We start from the raw sequence: 21,247 nt of genomic DNA on the forward strand, positions 1-21,247 counted from the left end.
AAAGGGGGACAATAATGTTAGGGTACTTTAACCTCCGGAACAGAGCCCTACTTTCTTTGTTGAGAAAAGCATCACACTATTTTTTTAAAAAGCAATCTGTTATTCACATACATACTGAAAATGCATGATACAGTCTTAGCTCTATAGCATGTCGATCGCCTATGTTAAAGTATGGGAGTTGGGACAAACGAATACTACCCTAAACTTAAGATTGTTAAAAAACAGCGACCGTAAGACCATGTTAAGGTGTGGGTTACGATCGCCTTGGTGCCACAATCCCGTTTTAGAACGGGGCCCTTTTCGTCGCTAAAAAACGAGGTTAGGTACCTTTTAGGGCTTGGTTGAAGCATGTCATCGATCCCAATTACGTGGATCGATGCTCATAATATCAATCACTCGATTGTCTGGTCCCGACTCGATTATTAACAGACCGCCGTCATGTAGCTGGAATATTGCTGAGTGCGGCGTTAAACAACAAACAAACAAAACAAACCCTTTAAGGGCCATTGAAAGTGTAACATTATAGATTTACGGACAACTTTAACATATTTTCAGATGGCTGGAAACTTGCCAGTTTAAGTCTTACGCTTGCAAGACTTGACATCAATCACTGGATTGTTTGGTCCAGACACGATTATTCACAGACCGCCGTCATATAGCTGGACTATTTATGAGTGCAGCGTTAAACAACAAACAACGAAACAAATAAAACTGACAAAACATATAAAATCTGCATTTTTGACCGATTTTTGCTTACCTTCACATTTAGTGTTGTTGCAAATACCAATCTATCTGTATCTCACTCCTCCCCCCTTCCCCCTCACACCGTTGGGACCGGTCATGTTTTACGGGTGGGTGGGTTTCAGAGGTTTTCGATGCACTAATGTATGGTAAATAATGACACTCTTCCAAATGCTCGTCATATTTTGGGTTCATCCTCCCCATGACGTTGTACACTGTTTTCTACCCGTGAAGATCCGGGGTAGAATAGGTCCTCAGCAACCCATGTTGGCCATAACATGCGACTATGCTTGTCGTAAGAGGCGACTAACGGGGTCGGGTGGTCAGGCTCGCTGTCTTGGTTGATGCATGTCATCGTATCCCAACTGCGTGGATCGATGCTCACGATATCAATCACTGGATTGTCTGGTCCAGACTCGATTATTTACAGACCGCCGTCATATAGTTGGTCTATTGCTGAGTGCAGCGTTAAACAAACAAAGCATGTTTTTCATGACCCTCCCCTAAAAGACAAAATGCAAAATCGTTTTAAATTTTATTATAAAATGTCCATGTCTCTCCCCAAGAATGTTTTTTTTTTTATGACCGACCCCTAGTGACTCATATTTTTAGTCTCGTGTTACGACAAACATATACACTTTGGGATATTATTTATAAATCATGATAATCCTATATTATAAATAAAAACATAATGTGTCCCCTATAATACTGTGCGATGCAAAAGCACATTGCACAAATAGAGTAAAAGAATGGATACAAATGTACGGGCGAGTTGTATAGTTAGTTACACAATCAGGACACTCTGTACAACATCTGTTGTAAGATACAACGTTAGGATAGGTGGCTTCGGACAATTTACAACAACGTTAATACGCGAAACAATTCGCCATGCGATAAATTGTATATACCATGCCCCGGGTGACTGTGACGCATCATTAAACCATTTGTACGTATATTCTTGAGAACATTAATATATTATAAAGTATCATACGTTATAGCATAGCTTACTTAATTATCGTGATAGACCGCTAATATTCTACGGATATGGCTTATGTGACAATTCTTTTTATCGAAATTACGAAAATTATTGACAGGACAGGTTAACAAGATCGTATGACATGACCTCGGAGATCCGCAGTTGAAAGGTCGCTTGATCAACGGACGGTCATTGAACTGGGGCAAAATACACTGAGCCTTGATTAATGTTAATATTCAACCACTGCCCCATCCAGTGAGACATACTTTGAGATGTTTGTGGATAAAGCTGGACCATTGTCATAAATATACACACCACTCAATTCTTTGTTTAGATCGATCTTTTTAGCGTTGCACTGCAATGCACAACACTGACTGGTCCCTATATTTTGATGTTCATCGCAAGGCCGAATTACATAACCGCCGCGTAGTAATATGCTCAATGTATACATTGCAAAATGTCCTGTCACAAACGCATACTGCCTTTTCATAAGTATTCGATCTCATTTAGTACCATCTATATGATGTGAAACACTGTGGTATTTCAAAACAACGCATGAAACGTGAATCTATATTTGTACGCGGAGGTGTAAACTAGAGGTAAATCGGTCTTCAGATCACAATATGGCCTCTCAGAAGGCAAACTTTTGTTATTCGCCTGATAACGTTTAGACGCCGTTATCATCCGATTTCTTACAATCTACGTGTGCGATACTTAAGGAAAGTTTGGAGTCGTGTTGAGTGAGTCGTGCAGGAACAATGACGACCCTGTCACCGTTCACGCCGCCGATTGTGAAAAGTCTATTGGCGTGGAAGAAGGGCGAGCATGATCGTGATGACAAATGGTCCGAAAAAGCCGTGAAAAGTTTAGTTAAGAAGTTAAAAAAGACAGGCGGGATAGACGAGCTGAAGAAGGCACTGTCAACGCAAGACCCCAACACGAAGTGCATCACGATCCCCAGGTAAGACTAGGGCGTGACGATGAGGGTACAGAGGGATGCTCTGACCCGATGCTTAGCGTGTTAGCTGCGACTCCACACGGAGAGATCAACGGTGCCATGCAATGCATCCTTTTGGCCACCCCGCCCCTTTTCAGATGACGGCGTTCCGAGCGTCTATCATACATCAATGATTCTGGTAGAAACCGTAGAAAATACTCCTATGGTGTATCAAGTTCTTGCTCAGGGGGATGTGGAACCCTGACACGCAAATTAGGGTTAGGAATCACTTGTGTTCATGATTGTTTTGAATGGAAAATGATGGGTTATATGAATTGATGATATGATTGGGGTTATGCTGCTATTTCATTTATGACACTGACATCTCTGGCTCTGCATAGTTCTGGTTATTGCTGACATTCTGTTTGGCAGAATCGAATCAGAAATGGTTATTTTCACTTCCAGAGGCATATAGCATGGATGACGCTCTTATTCCTCTGTTTGCAACCTAATGATGACCTATAGCACTGATGACACTCTTATACGTCTGTTTGCAACATAATGATGGCATATAGCGAGGATGACACTCTTTTGACCTCTGTTTGTAACATAATGATGGCATATATCACCGATGACGCTCTTATTCCTCTGTTTGTAACATAATGATGGCATATATCACCGATGACACTCTTATTCCTCTGTTTGCAACATAATGATGGCATATATCACCGATGACACTCTTATTCCTCTGTTTGCAACATAATGATGGCATATATCACCGATGACTCTCTTAAACCTCTGTTTGCACCATAATGATGGCATATAGCACGGATGACACTCTTATTCCTCTGTTTGCACCATAATGATGGCATATATCACCGATGACTCTCTTAAACCTCTGTTTGCACCATAATGATGGTTATATCACCGATGACACTCTTATTCCTCTGTTTGCACCATAATGATGGCATATATCACCGATGACTCTCTTAAACCTCTGTTTGCACCATAATGATGGTTATATCACCGATGACACTCTTATTCCTCTGTTTGCACCATAATGATGGCATATAGCACGGATGACTCTCTTATTCCTCTGTTTGTAACATAATGATGGTTATATCACCGATGACGCTCTTATGCATCTGTTTGCAACGTAATGATGGCATATAGGACCGATGACACTCTTATACCTCTGTTTGCACCATAATGATGGCATATATCACAGATGATACACTTATACATCTGTTTGTATAATAATGATGGCATATATCACCGATGACGCTCTTATTCCTCTGTTTGTAACATAATGATGGCATATATCACCGATGACACTCTTATTCCTCTGTTTGCAACATAATGATGGCATATATCACCGATGACACTCTTATTCCTCTGTTTGTAACATAATGATGGCATATATCACCGATGACGCTCTTATTCCTCTGTTTGTAACATAATGATGGCATATAGCACGGATGACACTCTTATTCCTCTGTTTGCATTATAATGATGGCATATATCACCGATGACGCTCTTATGCATCTGTTTGCAAACTAATGATGGTGACAAGACCTTAGACCTGATTGTCAGGAATAATTAATTACCATATTCCATTTACCAGTAACTGCCAGTTATTTACCGGTAATATTAGCCATGTACCAGTAAAATTTAACAGTATCAGTCCGCTGGACAGGCAGTAAATACGACATTATTATCTTTAAATAGAAAGCTTGACCAAATCCCTAACTGCTTTAATGAAAAGATACTTTTTAAAACCCAACCCTGTCCAGGCATGTTTGTTATTGCTAGAGGCTGGGAAGTTCCTATCTATTTTTAGGGGGCACGGATGGCCTAGTTGTCTAAGGCGCTGCGATTCGCTGTGCAGAGTTGCGTCCCTTGGCCACGTCAGAAACCTATGATTGTGAGTTCAAATCCCGGTTCGCCCTGATTATGTTTCTAGGTTTGTCTGCACCATACCTGTGCTCACCAAAGAGGTAAACGTCTGAGACCTGCATCACTTTGGGCTTTCCTCCCTCATAAAGTTGACACGCCGTGATATAACCAGAATACTGTTAAAAGTGGCGTTAAACCCAACTCACTCACCCACTCTCTCACTATCTAATTTTAGCCAAGCTTAACCATTGGTTGGTATGATTCACATGACAGTTCATTGATAAGGCCAGCAAAATATGGAATGTACCAGTATTTTTAAGTGCTGTCAATCCAAAGAACTAGTAAATGTTATAGCTAAACGGAAACTGATAAAAAAAATTGTACTTTGGCACAAGTTTGGGGAAATTGCATAAATGATTTTGTAACCATGGTTACTGATGACTTATGGCTGATTATTGGGATTTAAGGCTGTGGTAGATCCTAACATTCTCACATAGGCCCCATATTTCACATCATGTTGTCATTTTCTTATTATATTGGTACTCGGAACTTTGATGTTTTGTGAACGTCAATTAGCATAAAGGGGCTTTGGTTGGAAGCAACTCTTTAGATAAGATCTTTTACTCTGATACAATACCTGTCTGTGTCACTATCTAAAGACACCTCCATAGAAGGTTGCATCAGAATTTTGACTGCCCAATCAAAATAAAGAATGAGTGGGTTTTTGAGTCCGTTAGCTTTCAAAAATATATTGGCTGCAATGTTTTGCCGCCTTGATTCAGATATTGCGATCTCTGCCAAAGAAAACCACAGAACACTATTATAGCCTACAAAATAACCCTTTTGGGCGTCAGGAACGACAGAATGTATAACATATCTGCAACAATATAATAGTGTGGTTTTATTTTTAGCATACGGAACTACCTGATCATATTCCAGTTTGAGATACAGAAATCCGATATCTTGTCTGAATGCTTCCCTCACGCGTCTTGAGAATTTAGAAGCCTTGATGCTGATTGGTTGATTAGAAAGATCACATGTCAAAGATCTGATTGTAACAAGACTTGGATCATGAAGGGTCATTATCGTTATCGTTAAATCGATCCACGCAATTGGGAAATGATGACATGCATCAACCCAGTCAGCGAGCCTGACCACCCGATCCTGTTAGCTGCCTCTTAAGACAAGCATAGTCACCTTTTAGGCAAGCCTGGGTAGCTGAAGACCTATTCTAACCCGGATTTCCACGTGTTAAACCCCATTTCACCTCACCTTGCCATCAGCGTACAATGTCAAGCAGTCGACCAAGTCACGGAACCTGACCACCAAATCCGAGTCAGCCACATCCCTAGCACCCTGGGCACCTGTTACAAGCATTGTCCTCCAAGGTACAAAACCTGCAAGTAGACTACAAGGCTAAGTATAGTGTTTTGTTTAACAGATCGACATACTGAAGCCTAAATTGACCAACAAGAAATTCAATTTAATCGGTCTTGTTTTAAATGAATTTGAAAAATCAATAAAATACATATATAAATGGAACAAAAAACATAGGCACACTGCAGAATATGCCTCTGTTCAGTGAATGGGTACCCAGTAGGATAACTCATCATCATCATCATCATCATCATTATTAGATATGAATGTACTGGAGACCTACCTTGACAAAAAAGACTTCCAACCCGTGAAGATCCGGAGTAGACTAAGTCTTCAGCAACCCATACTGGCTGTAAAAGGTGACTAAAAGGATCGGGTGGTCAGGTGCATTGATGCATGTCATTGTATCCCAATTGCGTGGATTGATGCTCATGATGTCAATCACATGGTTGTCTGGTCCAGACTCGATTATATACAGACTGCCGTCAAATATAGCTTGAATATTGCTGATTGTGACGTTAAACAAACAAAGAACAAAACTGAACTTGATATAGTTTCTGAAGGTTCTGGAGATAGAAACAAAATGTCAAATGAATTACATCTACCCACACATAGCTTTAAAACTTACCAATACAGGAAAGTATGTTAGGGATTAGAATCATACATTGTTAGAAACAAGTTGACGAATGGAATCCGAATAAGTTTTATTTGTTCAAGATGACTTTTTGTCCCGTGACCTGAAATGATGTGTAGATACAAAGCTGTTCCTTGTCATAAATTTGATATGTCAGTATTTAGACCTTTGTTTGAAATCTACTTTGTATTACACTCCATTTATACAATGCAACATACAATTTTTGTAAAAAACACCTCTAGTTACAAAGAATCTCCAAGAATTGTCTCCCCTTGACCACAACCCATTTCCTACTCTTGTGCAATGAATCGGTCTAATTTTGTCATTGATGAAATCTGTCATGTGGAGTTATCTCCCTTGCACTATATCTCTCTCACAGCAATGGCTGAACCTACGATGATGCTGAGTATGACATGGGGTGGCTTTTCCATCTTTCTTAATTCATATTTTTCTTTCTTCTCTTTTTACTTATCTTTTCTTCTTTCTCTTTTTTTTGAGTTGAATTTTTTTATCATGACACAAAAAGTTCATTTCAGTTATTGGAGTACTGAGATTTTTAGAATGAGACTTCATAAATCAATTTTAAGAATGAATGACAATTTAATTTGAAATCATGCTAAAATCAAATTTTGGGGACAATATTAGTGATAAATGATAATGTTAATGAAAATCGTCTCAGCCTGATATTTTAGGGGACAATTAGGATTAGGGTACTGATGCTCAAGTATTGTGAGATCTAAGCATGATGACATAGACTACCCTTTGTATTGATTTGCTGTGATTTAGAAATTGTTTGTTTTGTTTGTTATTTTGTTTAATGCCACACTCAGAAATATTCCAGCTTTGTACTGGTGGTGACAATCCAATCATTAACATCACGAGCATCAATCTACACATTTGGGATACAATGACATGCATCAAGCGAGCCAGCAAGTCTGACCACGGCACCACTCTAGCAGCAAGCAATGGATCTTCACAGAGGCAGTTATAAGGATGTTGTGGGTGGGTGAGTTGGGTTTAATGGTATTTTAACAGTATTCCAGTTATATCACGGCGTGTCAGCTTAATGTGAGAGAAAAGCCCCAAGTGATGCAGGTCTTAGACGTTTACCACTTCGGTGAAACCCACGAGCACGGGTATGGTGCTGACAAACCTAGAAACATAATCGGGCGAACCGAGATTCGAACCCACAATCATAGGTTTCTGGCGTGCATAAGGGACACAACTCTGCATAGCAAATCGCGGCGCCTTAGACGACTGGGCCACCCGTGCCCCCTATAAGAATGTCTTATCCATGTTATCTGGGTACAAAAATCAGATCAGTTGTCGAGATTATTAAGGTCAAAGGGGTTGCTAACGCCACAGTGGTTGAAATGAAGAATTTGCCTTGATGTCCAAGGTTATGCCCCACCTAGCGCCAGTAGAGGCCTGTTATGTTATTGTTATTACCGTATTCGACGTAATAAGCACCCAGGGCACGTTCAAAATTAGAAAAGGGGGCTCTTATTAGAATAGTATTTTGGTAAAAAAAAAACAGGGTTGAAAGATACATTTTGTGGTTTATGCTGACAGCCTGAAATGTTTATATACAAGAGATACATTTTTCCAGAATTTATTTGCTTATAATTAAGGGTGCATATAACACATGAGTGCGTATCATACGCGAATAAATAAGTGTTGTGTACATTGATCAATGGGAAGGGGTGCTTATTGGGATTGTTCACTAGCCAATATGTTAGCAAATATCACCGTGGGCGCTTATTAAGTCAAATACGGTATCAGTTGTAAAGGTAGTTTGAGAGATTATTAAGGTCAAAGGGGTTGCTAAGGCCACAGTGGTTGAAATGAAGTATTTGCCCTGAAGTTCAAGGTTATGCCACACCTGGCGCCAGATGAGTGAGTGAGTGAGTGAGTATGGTTTTACACCGCATTTAGCAATATTCCAGCAAAATCACGGCGGGGGACACCAAAAATGGGCTTCACACATTGTACCCATGTCAGGAATCAAACCCGGGTCTTCGCTGTGACAATCGACGCTTTAACCACTAGGCTACCCGACCGCCCGTAGAGGCCTGTTTTTGTTATTTTATTATCAGTTGTAAAGGTAATGCTATCTGGGTCGCTTGTTTGTATCTACTCGTACCTACTGATGTTGTAGTGGGCATGTTTGGGCAATAAAGTGTTTGATTGCCGTCCCCTTGAAGACCATGTCACTGGCTACTGTCTGACCCTGGCGTAGAATATTATCTTATTCATAGATGGGAATATTGGTGCTAAATTTATGAAAGGGACAGAACTCTTGCTGCCTTGACATAGATTGTTTGTTGTCTGATAGTAGTCAGGAAGTAATCAACTTCCCACTGTGCAAGGTGGCCTAAACCCTGTAAGGAGCAGAACTCGCAACTGCCTGACTGTTATATTTACAAACAAATTAAGACTGTTGTGATGCCAAACACTCTTCCTGGCCTAAATTGTATTGTTTGTAGCAATCTCGAACCAGTCTGATTAAACAAACAAATGTACATTCCAGTGCTGGGATGGGTAACTCTGGTCGGGTAGGTCCTGAGTAGGACCCGGCTACCCACAGAACTACCCTGACCAGTGGTTAGTCATATTGTTTAATGACAAAAACTCACTATAGCTCAGTGGTTACACTACAAGTCGCTAATTTTCGCATTTCCTTCTGACGATGCACACCTTCCCTTTGACTTGTATATGTTTGGGTAAAGATACAGCTTCAATCAACTTCAGTGTGTATGATCAGATCGTTTGACACATGTATCTATACAGTTAAGTTTTGACCAGGGCTGCGGTAAAACAATTCCCAATCAGACATTTTGTTCCCAACTCTTTGAGACCTGCAGTGGGTACCCAGGTAGGGTCGGGTAATAGGGGGTCGGGTACCTGGGAAGTAAATTTGGACTCGGCCCAGCCCTAGTAATGACGTCCGAACCGGACAATCCTTTGTATGATGTCACAAGTATCGATCCCTACTATTGGGATATGATAACAATGAACCCAGTTAGACTGACCAACCAATTCCTCGATTTTAGGAACTTGATTTGACGTGCACCAGTGCATGTTGAGATGAAAAACTAGTTCCACAAAACTGGTCCAATAGATGTATCAAACTTGATATATAGACATTACAGATGCATAGACTAAATAAATAAAATCTCAGACTTCTGATGACTGTCAAGATTTTATATCAATTTAACATAATGGGCGCATGCACAGTCATACAGTACCGACAGTTTCATGTCTCTTGGTTTGTTGTTTTACGCCACACTCAGCTATATGACGGCGATCTGTAAATAATCGAGTCTGGACCAGACAATCCAGTGATTGACATCATGAGCATCGATCCACGCAAATGGAATTCGATGAGATGCTTCAGCCAAGACAGCGAGTCTGACCACCTGATCCCATTAGTCACCCATACGACAAGCATAGCAGACCTATTTTACCCCCGATCTTCACAGGTCCCACCCAATTTGTTGTACACAGGTCCCACCCAATTTGTTGTACACAGGTCCCACCCAATTTGTTGTACACAGGTCCCACCCAATTTGTTGTACACAGGTCCTACCCAATTTGTTGTACACAGGTCCTACCCAATTTGTTGTACACAGGTCCTACCCAATTTGTTGTACACAGGTCCCACCCAATTTGTTGTAGTGATGTAGCGCAGTACATAAGCTTCGAGGCATCGACTGTATTCGCAAATCAGTGTTGGGTGGAAAAGTAAGGGTTAGCGAGACACAAAATTTGAATATTTTTAACATGCACTTGATGCAAGTAGATTTATAAACCTCCGGTGACATCATCCTATTGTTCTCCAGTCGGGTTAAATCTCATAAACAGGGACGTTGTAATGTCCCTGGGATTTTATAGGATATTCAAGTCATATTTGCTATATAATGTGTTATAATATCCATGGGATTTCATATAATGTCCTGGGTATTTTATTAATATAACTTCCGTTCAGATTGTAACATGTAATGAAATGTAAAATCAAATGACAAATGTTTTCTTTATATTCCCGAGGATCGAACTCGCAACCTTCATATCTGTAGCCCAGTGAGTGTACCACAAGGCTACAGAGGTATTGATAACCCTCACTGGTTTTTAGAATGTCCTTTTCAAGATCCGTACGCCAGCAACAGATATTTTACGCCCGTTTCCTAAGGTTCATGGAAAGTATTTTCGAAACATAAAAATGTTGATAAATGTTGTTTTAAGGTTCAAAATCGGTTTATAAGTAGGATAAAATACTTCCCCTCGGGTTGTTATGATATTTTAAACCCTTTCCCTCGGAAAATCTCTCTGGATGCAGGTTTTAAATATCATAACAACCCGAGGATGTGTTTCATCCTATACATAAATATTAGGTTGCATTTTTCAATAATAGATGCACTGGTGCATGTTTTATGTAGCTATATATAGCCCTGGATTCAACTATTTTGTGGAATTCCCTGCTGCAAATACTGATCTTATCTTAAAAACTGTTAAATGGAATAACTGGGCTGAATTTATAAAAGGGACATAACTCTTGGTGCCTTTCATTGTTTCAGAAGCCAGATATGAATGTTAAGCTGAGAGCCAATCGTTTACGAAAACAGTTATGGGTTCAAATCTCTGGAGATGTTTTAGATGTTCCTGAAATTGAAAAGTCAAAGTTTCAACATGGAAATCTTATTCCTGAATCATCAAGACATGAGAATGCTAAGAGAAAACATTTTTGCATTAGTTTTTATTTCAAAAGATATTATTATTATCATTATTGAATACTTTGATTGATATTCCACAATATATGCCAAATATATGTTAACATTTGTTCAGAAATATTGAGTGAATTAAAAATACAGAGACATATAGATTAAGACGTTAAACCCCGTTTCACCTCTACTATAATGGGTTTGCCTGGCCAAGACTGTTGACACAATGAAAGATGTGATTTTGTTTTACTTATCCTTCTGGCATTTGGCAACAAATTAATGAGACATATCCAGCGAGGTCTGAAGTTGTTTGCTTGTTTGTTATTTAACGCAGTGCTCGGCAATATTACAGTTGTAAATAATCAAGTATGGAACAGACAGGCCAGTGATTGATATCATGAGCATCGATCCACACTATTGGGATATGATGACATGCATCAAACATTTCAGCGAGCCTGACCATCCAATCCCTGTTTAAGAGATACAAACATCTGAAACTGATTTCCATTGATCAAGATTAGACTCACTCACTCACTCTCACTCACTCTCACTCACTCACTCACTCACTCACTCACTCACTCACTCACTCACCCACCCACCCACCCACCCACTTACTCACTCACTCACTCACCCACTCACCCACTCACCCACTCACTCACTCTTAGGCACCGAAATTATCTGTGCAGAGTTGCGTCCCTTGGGTCTGCCGGAAACCTCTCAATCTGTCCGGGATGCTTCATAACAAGTGATGATAAGGAGAACTGACCTTTGTGTTACTAAGTCATTGGAAATTGATAGACTGTGATGACTATTTGACATTTATATTTAATGGTTGCTACATTGGTCTTCCCGATAGATGCAAACATGTCCCTGATACTAAAAGCTCAATGTCCCTGACACCCTTTAACAATTTATCACGTTTGTTCGACCCAATAATATTTCTCGGTTTTTCAGCAGCATACCCAGCCATGCTCGTGGGTTTCACCAAAGCGGTAACCTTCTGAGACATGCATTACTGCACGCAATCGCACGGTCACTCAGCAGCAGCAACCAAACTCACTCACTCACTCACTCACTCACTCACTCACTCACTGACTCACACTCACTCACTCACACTCACTCACTCACTCACTCACTCACTCAGCAACCCATGCTTGCCATAAAAGGCCACTATGTCATAAGAGGTGACTAATGGGATTGGGTAGACAGGCTCATATGTTTCAATCAATCTTCTTACATAATAGAAATCACACCACAACAATCAGGAACCATTTCATATTCTGGAGAGGGATTAAGGGATGTGTCTTTACCTGCTAAGAGGCAGATATTGGGCCCTGAGTCTGAAGCTGATGTCAGTAAAAATTCCCAAATTGGAATTAAACATTTCCGATTTCATGCAGTTACAGGTACAACTAATGTTATAACTTTATAGAAGTCACTTGTATTTCACTGATATTAGGACCAGTGAAGAGAAATAGGATTTAATGCTTAGTTTACAATTATAGCAGTGATTTCAATGATTAAATACCTCTGAATTGTGGCTAAATAAGAACTTTACAAAAATCCCAATTTTGAACAAAATAATTTCTCCCAATTTGCCTGCCAAGGGCACCAAGATTGGAATCCTAGAAAACTCCCAGGGATGATTACACAACATCATGGACCGTTGCTGCTGGGGAATAACAAGAAACAAGCAATATTTGAAGCAAGGGCAGGTGTCAATTGAGTTTTCATATTAACCCCCCCCCCAAATCAGTTTCTTAGAATCCCTGTGGCCATACTCCAAGCCAAACCAGCTCAAATGAGAACACTGGACCAAAGCCAGCGTAGCCTTACTGTCGCCGGAGTGAAATTGTCCGCTGATTTCATTAATATTAATATGTTGTCAGGGGAGCATCTTCAAAAATGTATTTCATATAAAACTAGAGTTCTAAGTAGAGGAAACCGTGTTTATTTGTTATGTACAAATGAGAGAATTTTCATTGATGCAACCTTTGCCTGACCCCCAGCATTGATCACAGTCTGCCCTGGTTATAATTCCAGCGGAGAATGTGGCTTTATAACCAGACTGACATTGTAACCAGTCGGGCTGGTTGAGTCCAAACTGACTACCCAGGTACCCACTCGCTATTGTAACCAGTCGGGCTGGACGAGTCCAAATTGACTACCTGGGTACTCACCTCATAGTGTAACCAGTCGGGCTGGACGAGTCCAAACTGACTACCCAGATACCCACCCGCTATTGTAACCAGTCGGGCTGGACGAGGCCAAACTGACTACCCAGGTACCCACTCGCTATTGTAACCAGTTGGGCTGGGACGAGTCCAAACTGACTACCCAGGTACCCACCCGCTATTGTAACCAGTCAGGCTGGACGAGGCCAAACTGACTACCCAGGTACCCTCCTGCTATTGTAACCAGTCGGGCTGGACGAGTCCAAACTGACTACCCAGTACCCACCCGCTATTGTAACCAGTCGGGCTGGACGAGTCCAAACTGACTACCCAGGTACCCACCCGCTATTGTAACCAGTCGGGCTGGTTGAGTCCAAACTGACTACCCAGGTACCCACCTGCTATTGTAACCAGTCGGGCTGGACGAGTCCAAACTGACTACCCAGGTACCCACCTCCTATTGTAACCAGTAGGGCGAGGACGAGTCCAAACTGACTACCTGGGTATCTACCCCCCTATTTCACAACCCTACCCAGGCACCCACCCCCTATTGTAATTAGTAGTTACCTCTGTAGGCATGGAACTCTATATTTACATTTTTCTTCGGAAATCCTACTGCATCAAACGCCAAATGCAGGTACCCACCCGCTATTGTAACCAGTCGGGCTGGAGGAGTCCAAACTGACTACCCAGGTACCCACCCGCTATTGTAACCAGTCGGGCTGGTCGAGTCCAAACTGACTACCCAGGTACCCACCCGCTATTGTAACCAGTCGGGCTGGTCGAGTCCAAACTGACTACCCAGGTAACCACCCGCTATTGTAACCAGTCGGGCTAGGACGAGGACAAATTTACTACCCCCTATTGTAACCAGTGGAGCTGGGACGAGTCCAAACTGACTACCCAGGTACCCACCCCCTATTGTAACCAGTCAGGCTGGACGAGTCCAAACTGACTACCCGGGTACCCCGCCCCTATTGTAACCAGTTGGGCTGGATTAGTCCAAATTTACTACCCGGGTACCCACCTCATATTGTAACCAGTCGGGCTGGGACGAGTCCAAATTTACTACCAGGGTATCTACCCCCCTATTTCACAACCCTACCCAGGTACCCACCTCCTATTGTAACCAGTAGGGCGAGGACGAGTCCGAATTTACTACCCGGGTACCCACCCCCTATTGTAACCAGTAGTTACCTCATTGGGCATGGAACTCTATACAGTTGTATTTACATGTTTCTTCGGAAATCCTACCACATCAAACGCCAAATGCATTAATGTCAACATGGACAAAGAACAAGGTTACCTTTGAGGAAATTGTCAACTGCAGTATCATTTCCTTGTGGATGGCTCAAAGATTATTGACATTAGAGGATATCCTACAAAGGTCTTAATCCACATGGACCTGGGGGTTTCGTTTTGTACAGGCAGTGTGAAGGTCAAGGTCACGAAATAGAAAAGTCTCAATCAAAATCCTACGTTAAACACAACTATCATTAGGAATAGTTCCATATTTTCTTGAATATAGTACGCACCTTTTTTTTCCAACAAACATTGGGGCCAAGTCGTCTAAGGCGCCGCGATTTGCTTTGAGTTTCCTCCCTTTGGCATGCCAGAAACCTATGATTGTGGGTTCGAATCCCGATTCGCCCCAATTATGTTTCTAGGTTTGTCAGCACCATACCCGTGCTTGTGGGTTTCACCGAAGTGGTAAATGTCTGACACCTTCATCACTTCGGGCTTTCCTCCCACATTAAGCTGACACGCCGTGATATAACTGGAATACTGTTAAAAGCTGTTATTAACCCAACTCACTCACTCACTCCAAAAAACACAGGTGTGTAGAGGGGAGTGCACATTATACACGCCGTAATGAGTTTTTCCCAACATAAAGATGTAAGCATGTAACACTGGAAGTATCACGTCAACAAATCCGTACTAAAGTACACCAATTAATCATGCAATTACAATGTATGGTTATAAAATGTGTTCATTGTATATATTATTCAAAATTTCATTCAATATTGTTTACATTAATTTCAGCAAACCCTTGTGTGAAGTGATGGGTAGAATAGGTCTTCAGCAACCCATGTTTGCCGTAAAAGGCGACTTTGTTTGTCGTGAAAAGCGACTAACGGGATCGGGTGGTCAGGTTCGCTGACTTGGTTGATGCATGTCATCGATCCCAATTGCATGGATCGATGCTCATGATATTAATCACTAGATTGTCTGGTCCAGACTCGATTATTAAACAGACCGCCGCCATATAGCTGGAATATTGCTGAGTGCGGTGTAAAACAACAAACAAACAAACAAACATTAATTTCACCTTTATTGACAGCAACCACAGTCAGATTACCGCTATTGATGCCTTGAAATGAACAGAGAACGAGACATTATATGACTGCTATATGTCAACATAAAGTTTTCACAATCACGAGTGTGGGAACCTCAGCGGTGACTGGTCAAATTATTACATATGTAAACAATATCCGGCAATAGCAATCAGCTGTACCAAAGTGCTACGCTTATGGATATTAAATATATATATATATATATAAACTGTACATCTGGACTTATGTTTGTAACTTATTTCTTCAATTTTATTCAAAATTCCTTTTAATATTGTTTTAATTAATTTTGGCAAAATCGTTTGGGAAGCGATCAGGGGATCGCACAACTCACCGTTATTAACAGCAACCGGGTCAGATTACCGCTATTGATGCCTTGAAACGAAATTTAGTTGAAAGAGAATGAACATATATATCATAAATGCCATACTTTGACTCACCGTTATTAACAGCAACGGGGTCAGATTACCGCTATTGATGCCTTGAAACGAAATTTAGTTGAAAGAGAATGGACATATATATCATAAATGCCATACTTTGACTCACCGTTATTAACAGCAACGGGGTCAGATTACCGCTATTGATGCCTTGAAACGAAATTTAGTTGAAAGAGAATGGACATATATATCATAAATGCCATACTTTGACTCGATAAAAGTCATATTCGTTGTTGTTTGACAATTTTATCTCAACATGTAGTTCTCGCAATCACGTGCGCGGGAGCCTCGGCGGTGTCTGGTCAAATTGTTCCATATGTAAACAATATCCGGCAATAGCAATAAGCTGTACCAAAGTGCTACGCTTATGGATATTAAATATATATAGTAAAGCTGTATCTAAAATAACACAATAATAGAATATATTTTTAAAGTATATGTAATAGTTTCAGATACATTTCTTCTGATCATTGCATCAAGTTTTATTAATGGGAAATTTTTAACCGAATTGACGTCAGATTGCGAGAAAACATATGTACAGCTGATATCTACCTCCGGCTTAGTTTATGAGACAATACACACGGTTATATCAATTTCTGCATATAAAACAGTGCCTAGCAGAACAGGAAATACAATTTATACGGTAAAGCATCATGTCTAGTGATGTTTTATCTCAAATTTGTATTGACCAAGTTTGTTTGTTTAAACTTGTTTGTTTACCTGAGAGATTATTGGACGGGAAGCATACAATACCTTCCCTAACAACGCACGTAACCTGACACCTTGACGCTATACCTCCGTCATACGTGAATTGTTTATCATTAATTTGTATTAGTGTAAGACAGTCCTTATCAGAGCAAACGCTTTTCATGGGGATGTTTTCAGTGAATTGTCACCGAAAGCTTTCAGTTATGATAATAATGTGTTGAAGTACGGCAGATTGGGTGAGTATTGATTACCTCTTATTGAGATTGACACGCATTGTGATAGAGGTTAGCTAATCTGTATGTGTACTGTTGGGACAATTACATTTTTTTACTCTTGACTGATGGTGATTGGCACAGCTTTAGTGTCTCCCAGATAAGCGATAGAAATGTTATCGTTTTCAAGTGTTCTATGGGGCACTCGTTAAAATGTTCTTGCGTGCTCTTTGGAATTTTCCTTGGCCAATAACACTTTTGATCCATCTTGGGAAACAGCAAATCTCATTTCACCATGTGCTAGATAATAAGCAACTGTAGTTTAGAAAGTTCTTTCTGGAAATTGATAATTTTAATTTTCAATTTCAATATACCAAGTTTTATTTTCTCACCTGACTGAGAGTTTTGTTGCAGTGTGTTTTCATTTGTCCATCTGTCCATCCAGTTGTCTGTGGTCCACTTGTCCATCCAGTTGTTCGTCCATTGTTAACATTGACACGTTCGACATCTTCTCTGAAACTACAAAACATAGGGAGATGAAACTTTATATGAAAAATCTGAGCTTCAGTATCTCCAATAGGTGAGGGGGCACAGGTGGCCCAGTCGTCTAAGGCGCCGCGATTCGCTGTGCAGAGTTGCGTTCCTTGGGCACGCCAGAAACCTATGATTGTGGGTTCGAATCCCGGTTCGCCCCAATTATGTTTCTAGGTTTGTCAGCACCATACCCGTGCTCGTGGGTTTCACCGAAGTGGTAAACGTCTGAGACCTGCATCACTTCGGGCTTTCCTCCCACATTAAGCTGACACGCCGTGATATAACTGGAATACTGTTAAAAGCGGCGTTAAACCAAACTCACTCACACACTCACTCCAATAGGTGCTCACACAACATGGCAGGGCCTGTGAAGATCAAACAAACAAACGAAAAACAACATGGCAGATATGGCGGCCATATTGAAAATATTATTTTTGCCCATTACTCAACCATTTCTGCATATGTCGATATGAAATTTGATATGCAGCAAATATATGGTAAGCAGAATAACGTGTGATACAATTTGGGGCATATTTTGATATTTGATCAAGTTACAATCTTTGACCTTCACATTCCACCATTTTTCACGTGTTACTGCAAATTTTACATCTATTGTGAAACTACACAGCCTATGAAGCTGAAACTTTGTATGAAAGATCCTAGTCTAAAACGACAGAATTCCATTTGGTGAGACAAAGAACAGAGTTGAAAGGTCATAAATTTCGTGGTTTATGCTGACATCCTGAAATGACACAATTTTTCCCTATCCTTGCATTAAAAGCCTTTAAAGGTATATCATTGGTTAAGTTTAAACGAATCTCAGGTAGATTCCAAGAAAACGTGTGTACAGCTGATTGCTGTTTCCGGCTTAGTTTATGAGAAAATACACATGGTAATCTTAATCCCTGGATGTAAAACAATGCCTAGCAGAACAAAAAATACAATTTAAATGGTAGATCAGCATGTCTGGTGATTTTGTATCATAAATTTCTAATTTGTACTGACCAAGTTTCTTATCACCCGTTTGGTTACCGGAAATCGCTGAAGGGGTACTGTGTATTTCTTTTCTGTGCCTAATATTCGAATTATTTTTTTTCTCCAAAATACTGAATCTGCTAGAGGGGGGTGCGCACCCTACTCAAGAAAATATGGTAACTGGAATACTGTTAAGAGTAGCATCAACCAAACTCACTCACTCACTCACTCACTCACCGACTTTCTCAAACACTCTTTCACTCAAATAATCACTCTCAATCAAACACTCTCATTTAACCACTCTCTCAAATACTCATTCAAACACTTACTCCACACTCTCACTCAAACACTTACTCAAATAATCACTCACTCACTCAAACGTTTACAGCTTTGGTGAAACCCATGAATACAGGTATGGTGCGGCCAAGCCTAGAAACATAACAGGGGCCACTTGAACGCACTGTCTTAGGTTTCTTGCGTTCCTAAGGGACACAACTCTGCACAACTGCTATGTGTTGAAACCCATGAAGATCTGGGGTAGAATAGGTCTTCAGCAACCCATGCTTGTCGTAAAAGGCGACTATGCTTGTCGTAAGAGGCGACTGACGGAATCGGGTGGTCAGACTCACTGACTTGGTCGATGCATGTCATCGTATCCCAATTGCATGGATCGATGCTTATGATGTCAATCACTGGATTGTCTGGTCCAGACTCGATTATTTACAGACCATCGTGATATAGCTGGAATATTGCTGAGTGCGGTGTTAAACAAGAAACAAACAAACAAAAAACAAAGTTTCAGCTGTGTGGAAGGTTTGCATCAGATTCAAACCAGTTGAGCACAGTCACTTTTTGTCAAAACATCAAGCAGAAATGCATGCTATTTAGACCGCTTCTGTGGTCTAGCCCCTGGCTGCGTCATACCAAAAGATGTTAAAAGATGGTACTTGTTGTTACCCTGTCTAGCCCCGGCATTAAGGGGCTAAAACAAGGACTGGTCAGCTCGGTGTTAGTATGCTGCGACACACACACACACACACACACACACACACACACACACACACACACACACACAGGTGCATGGATGTCGCTATGTGAGTGAGTGCAATACATTAAACTCCATTTCACGACCTACAAATCATCTTACTTGCCATGATAACCCACATGCAAAGATGAACCGGTGTACAAGATGCCAACGATATTTACGACCTATAACAAAGAATTGCTATTCAGCAGATATGACTGCAATTCCCTAAGATGCAGACTTTCTTGTTTAAGTCAAGAACCAGGAAGTAACATTTTCACATAAATAATAGGGTTTGCTGCCACATTGAAACACAGCAGGATAGAAGATCGAGTGCTTGTGAGTAATCATTAAAGTCGTTTTTCTATACCATGCTGGTGGATACTGAAATTAATAATACCAGGTATTAATACAGTCATAACAATAAGGGTATTATGTAAAACCATGTTTGTGACAAAGCTTTGCAATTAGTTTTAAAACCTAACAGGGATACTTTGGCACTTACAAAACAAAGCGCATGCTCGGTCGTAATTTTGGAGGCTGTTAATATCGAATCTATCAGCCAGGGGATATATTTTCTCGCAGATCTGTCTCTAATGGCAGTAGGTAAGTACCGAGTTATCATGTTGACTATATTTGATCCCATTACATTGACTAGGAAACTATTCCCTTGCCGTGAGATTAGAAGTGAACCCATATTTGGGAGCATAATCGGACTGTAAATTGGGGAGATGGAATTATATGTCTGCTATTATGACCCCTGCCTTCATGCGTGACCTTTAATGGGTTGAGCGTAGCTTATCAGCTGTCTAGGACGACACTGTCCAGACAAATGGATTCAGGACATGCCAAAGCAGATGCTGTCAGTGCCTTGTTTGAAACGTGGATTGTTAATTAGAGTGTTATAGGCTTGGAACGTTCTATCATTCTGTCGGTCTGTACTCCTCATTCATTGGGTAATTGTCTTGTTGTCAGCTTGGGAGGGGGGCGGGGGTGGCCCAGTCGTCTAAGGCGCCGCGAGTCGCTGTGCAGAGTTGCGTCCCTTGGGCACGCCAGAAACCGATCATCGTGGGTTCGAATTCCGGTTCGCCCCGATTATGTTTCTAGGTTTGTCAGCTCCATACCCGTGCTCGTGGGTTTCACCGAAGTGGTAAACGTCTGAGACCTGCATCACTTCGGGCTTTCCTCCCACATTAAGCTGACACGCCGTGATATAACTGGAATACTGTTAAAAGTGGCCTTAAATCCCACTCACTCACTCACTCACTCACTCACTCACTCACTCACTCACTCACTCACTGTTGTCAGCTTGGTAGGTTGGTTGTTTCTAGTGTCATTTTATTAACTATGCATGAATAGGCATTAAGAAGTTTGAAGTGTCATAAATAAAAGTGACACTTTTTTATGTATAACAACTTTTATTTCCTTGTAACAATGTTTCATGGCTACTTCTTGTCTCTTCGCCAGGGGTGATCTGAGTTAATAAATTATAGTTATAGAATATAATAAAAAGGAGCCCAGAGACTTTCTTCATCATCATACTACAGTAATCT

At 40.8% G+C, this 21,247-nt stretch overlaps 1 protein-coding gene across 2 annotated transcripts in view; it reads left to right on the plus strand.

Moving 5' to 3' along the window:
• Positions 1 to 2,327: 2,327 nt before the first annotated feature.
• The window catches only part of LOC124117203 (mothers against decapentaplegic homolog 3-like), an 85,955-nt gene continuing 67,035 nt past the window's right edge, over positions 2,328 to 21,247 (plus strand). For both annotated transcript variants that reach the window (XM_048380861.1, XM_048380862.1), the window contains exon 1: positions 2,328 to 2,678. In XM_048380861.1, the coding sequence (XP_048236818.1) occupies positions 2,476 to 2,678 (203 nt within the window). In that variant the 5' untranslated portion in view covers positions 2,328 to 2,475. The remainder of the gene's footprint in view (positions 2,679 to 21,247) is intronic.

The sequence above is a fragment of the Haliotis rufescens genome, unplaced genomic scaffold (assembly GCF_023055435.1).
Source record: "Haliotis rufescens isolate VD_foot unplaced genomic scaffold, xgHalRufe1.0.p SCAF_33, whole genome shotgun sequence".
Classification (NCBI taxonomy): domain Eukaryota; kingdom Metazoa; phylum Mollusca; class Gastropoda; order Lepetellida; family Haliotidae; genus Haliotis; species Haliotis rufescens.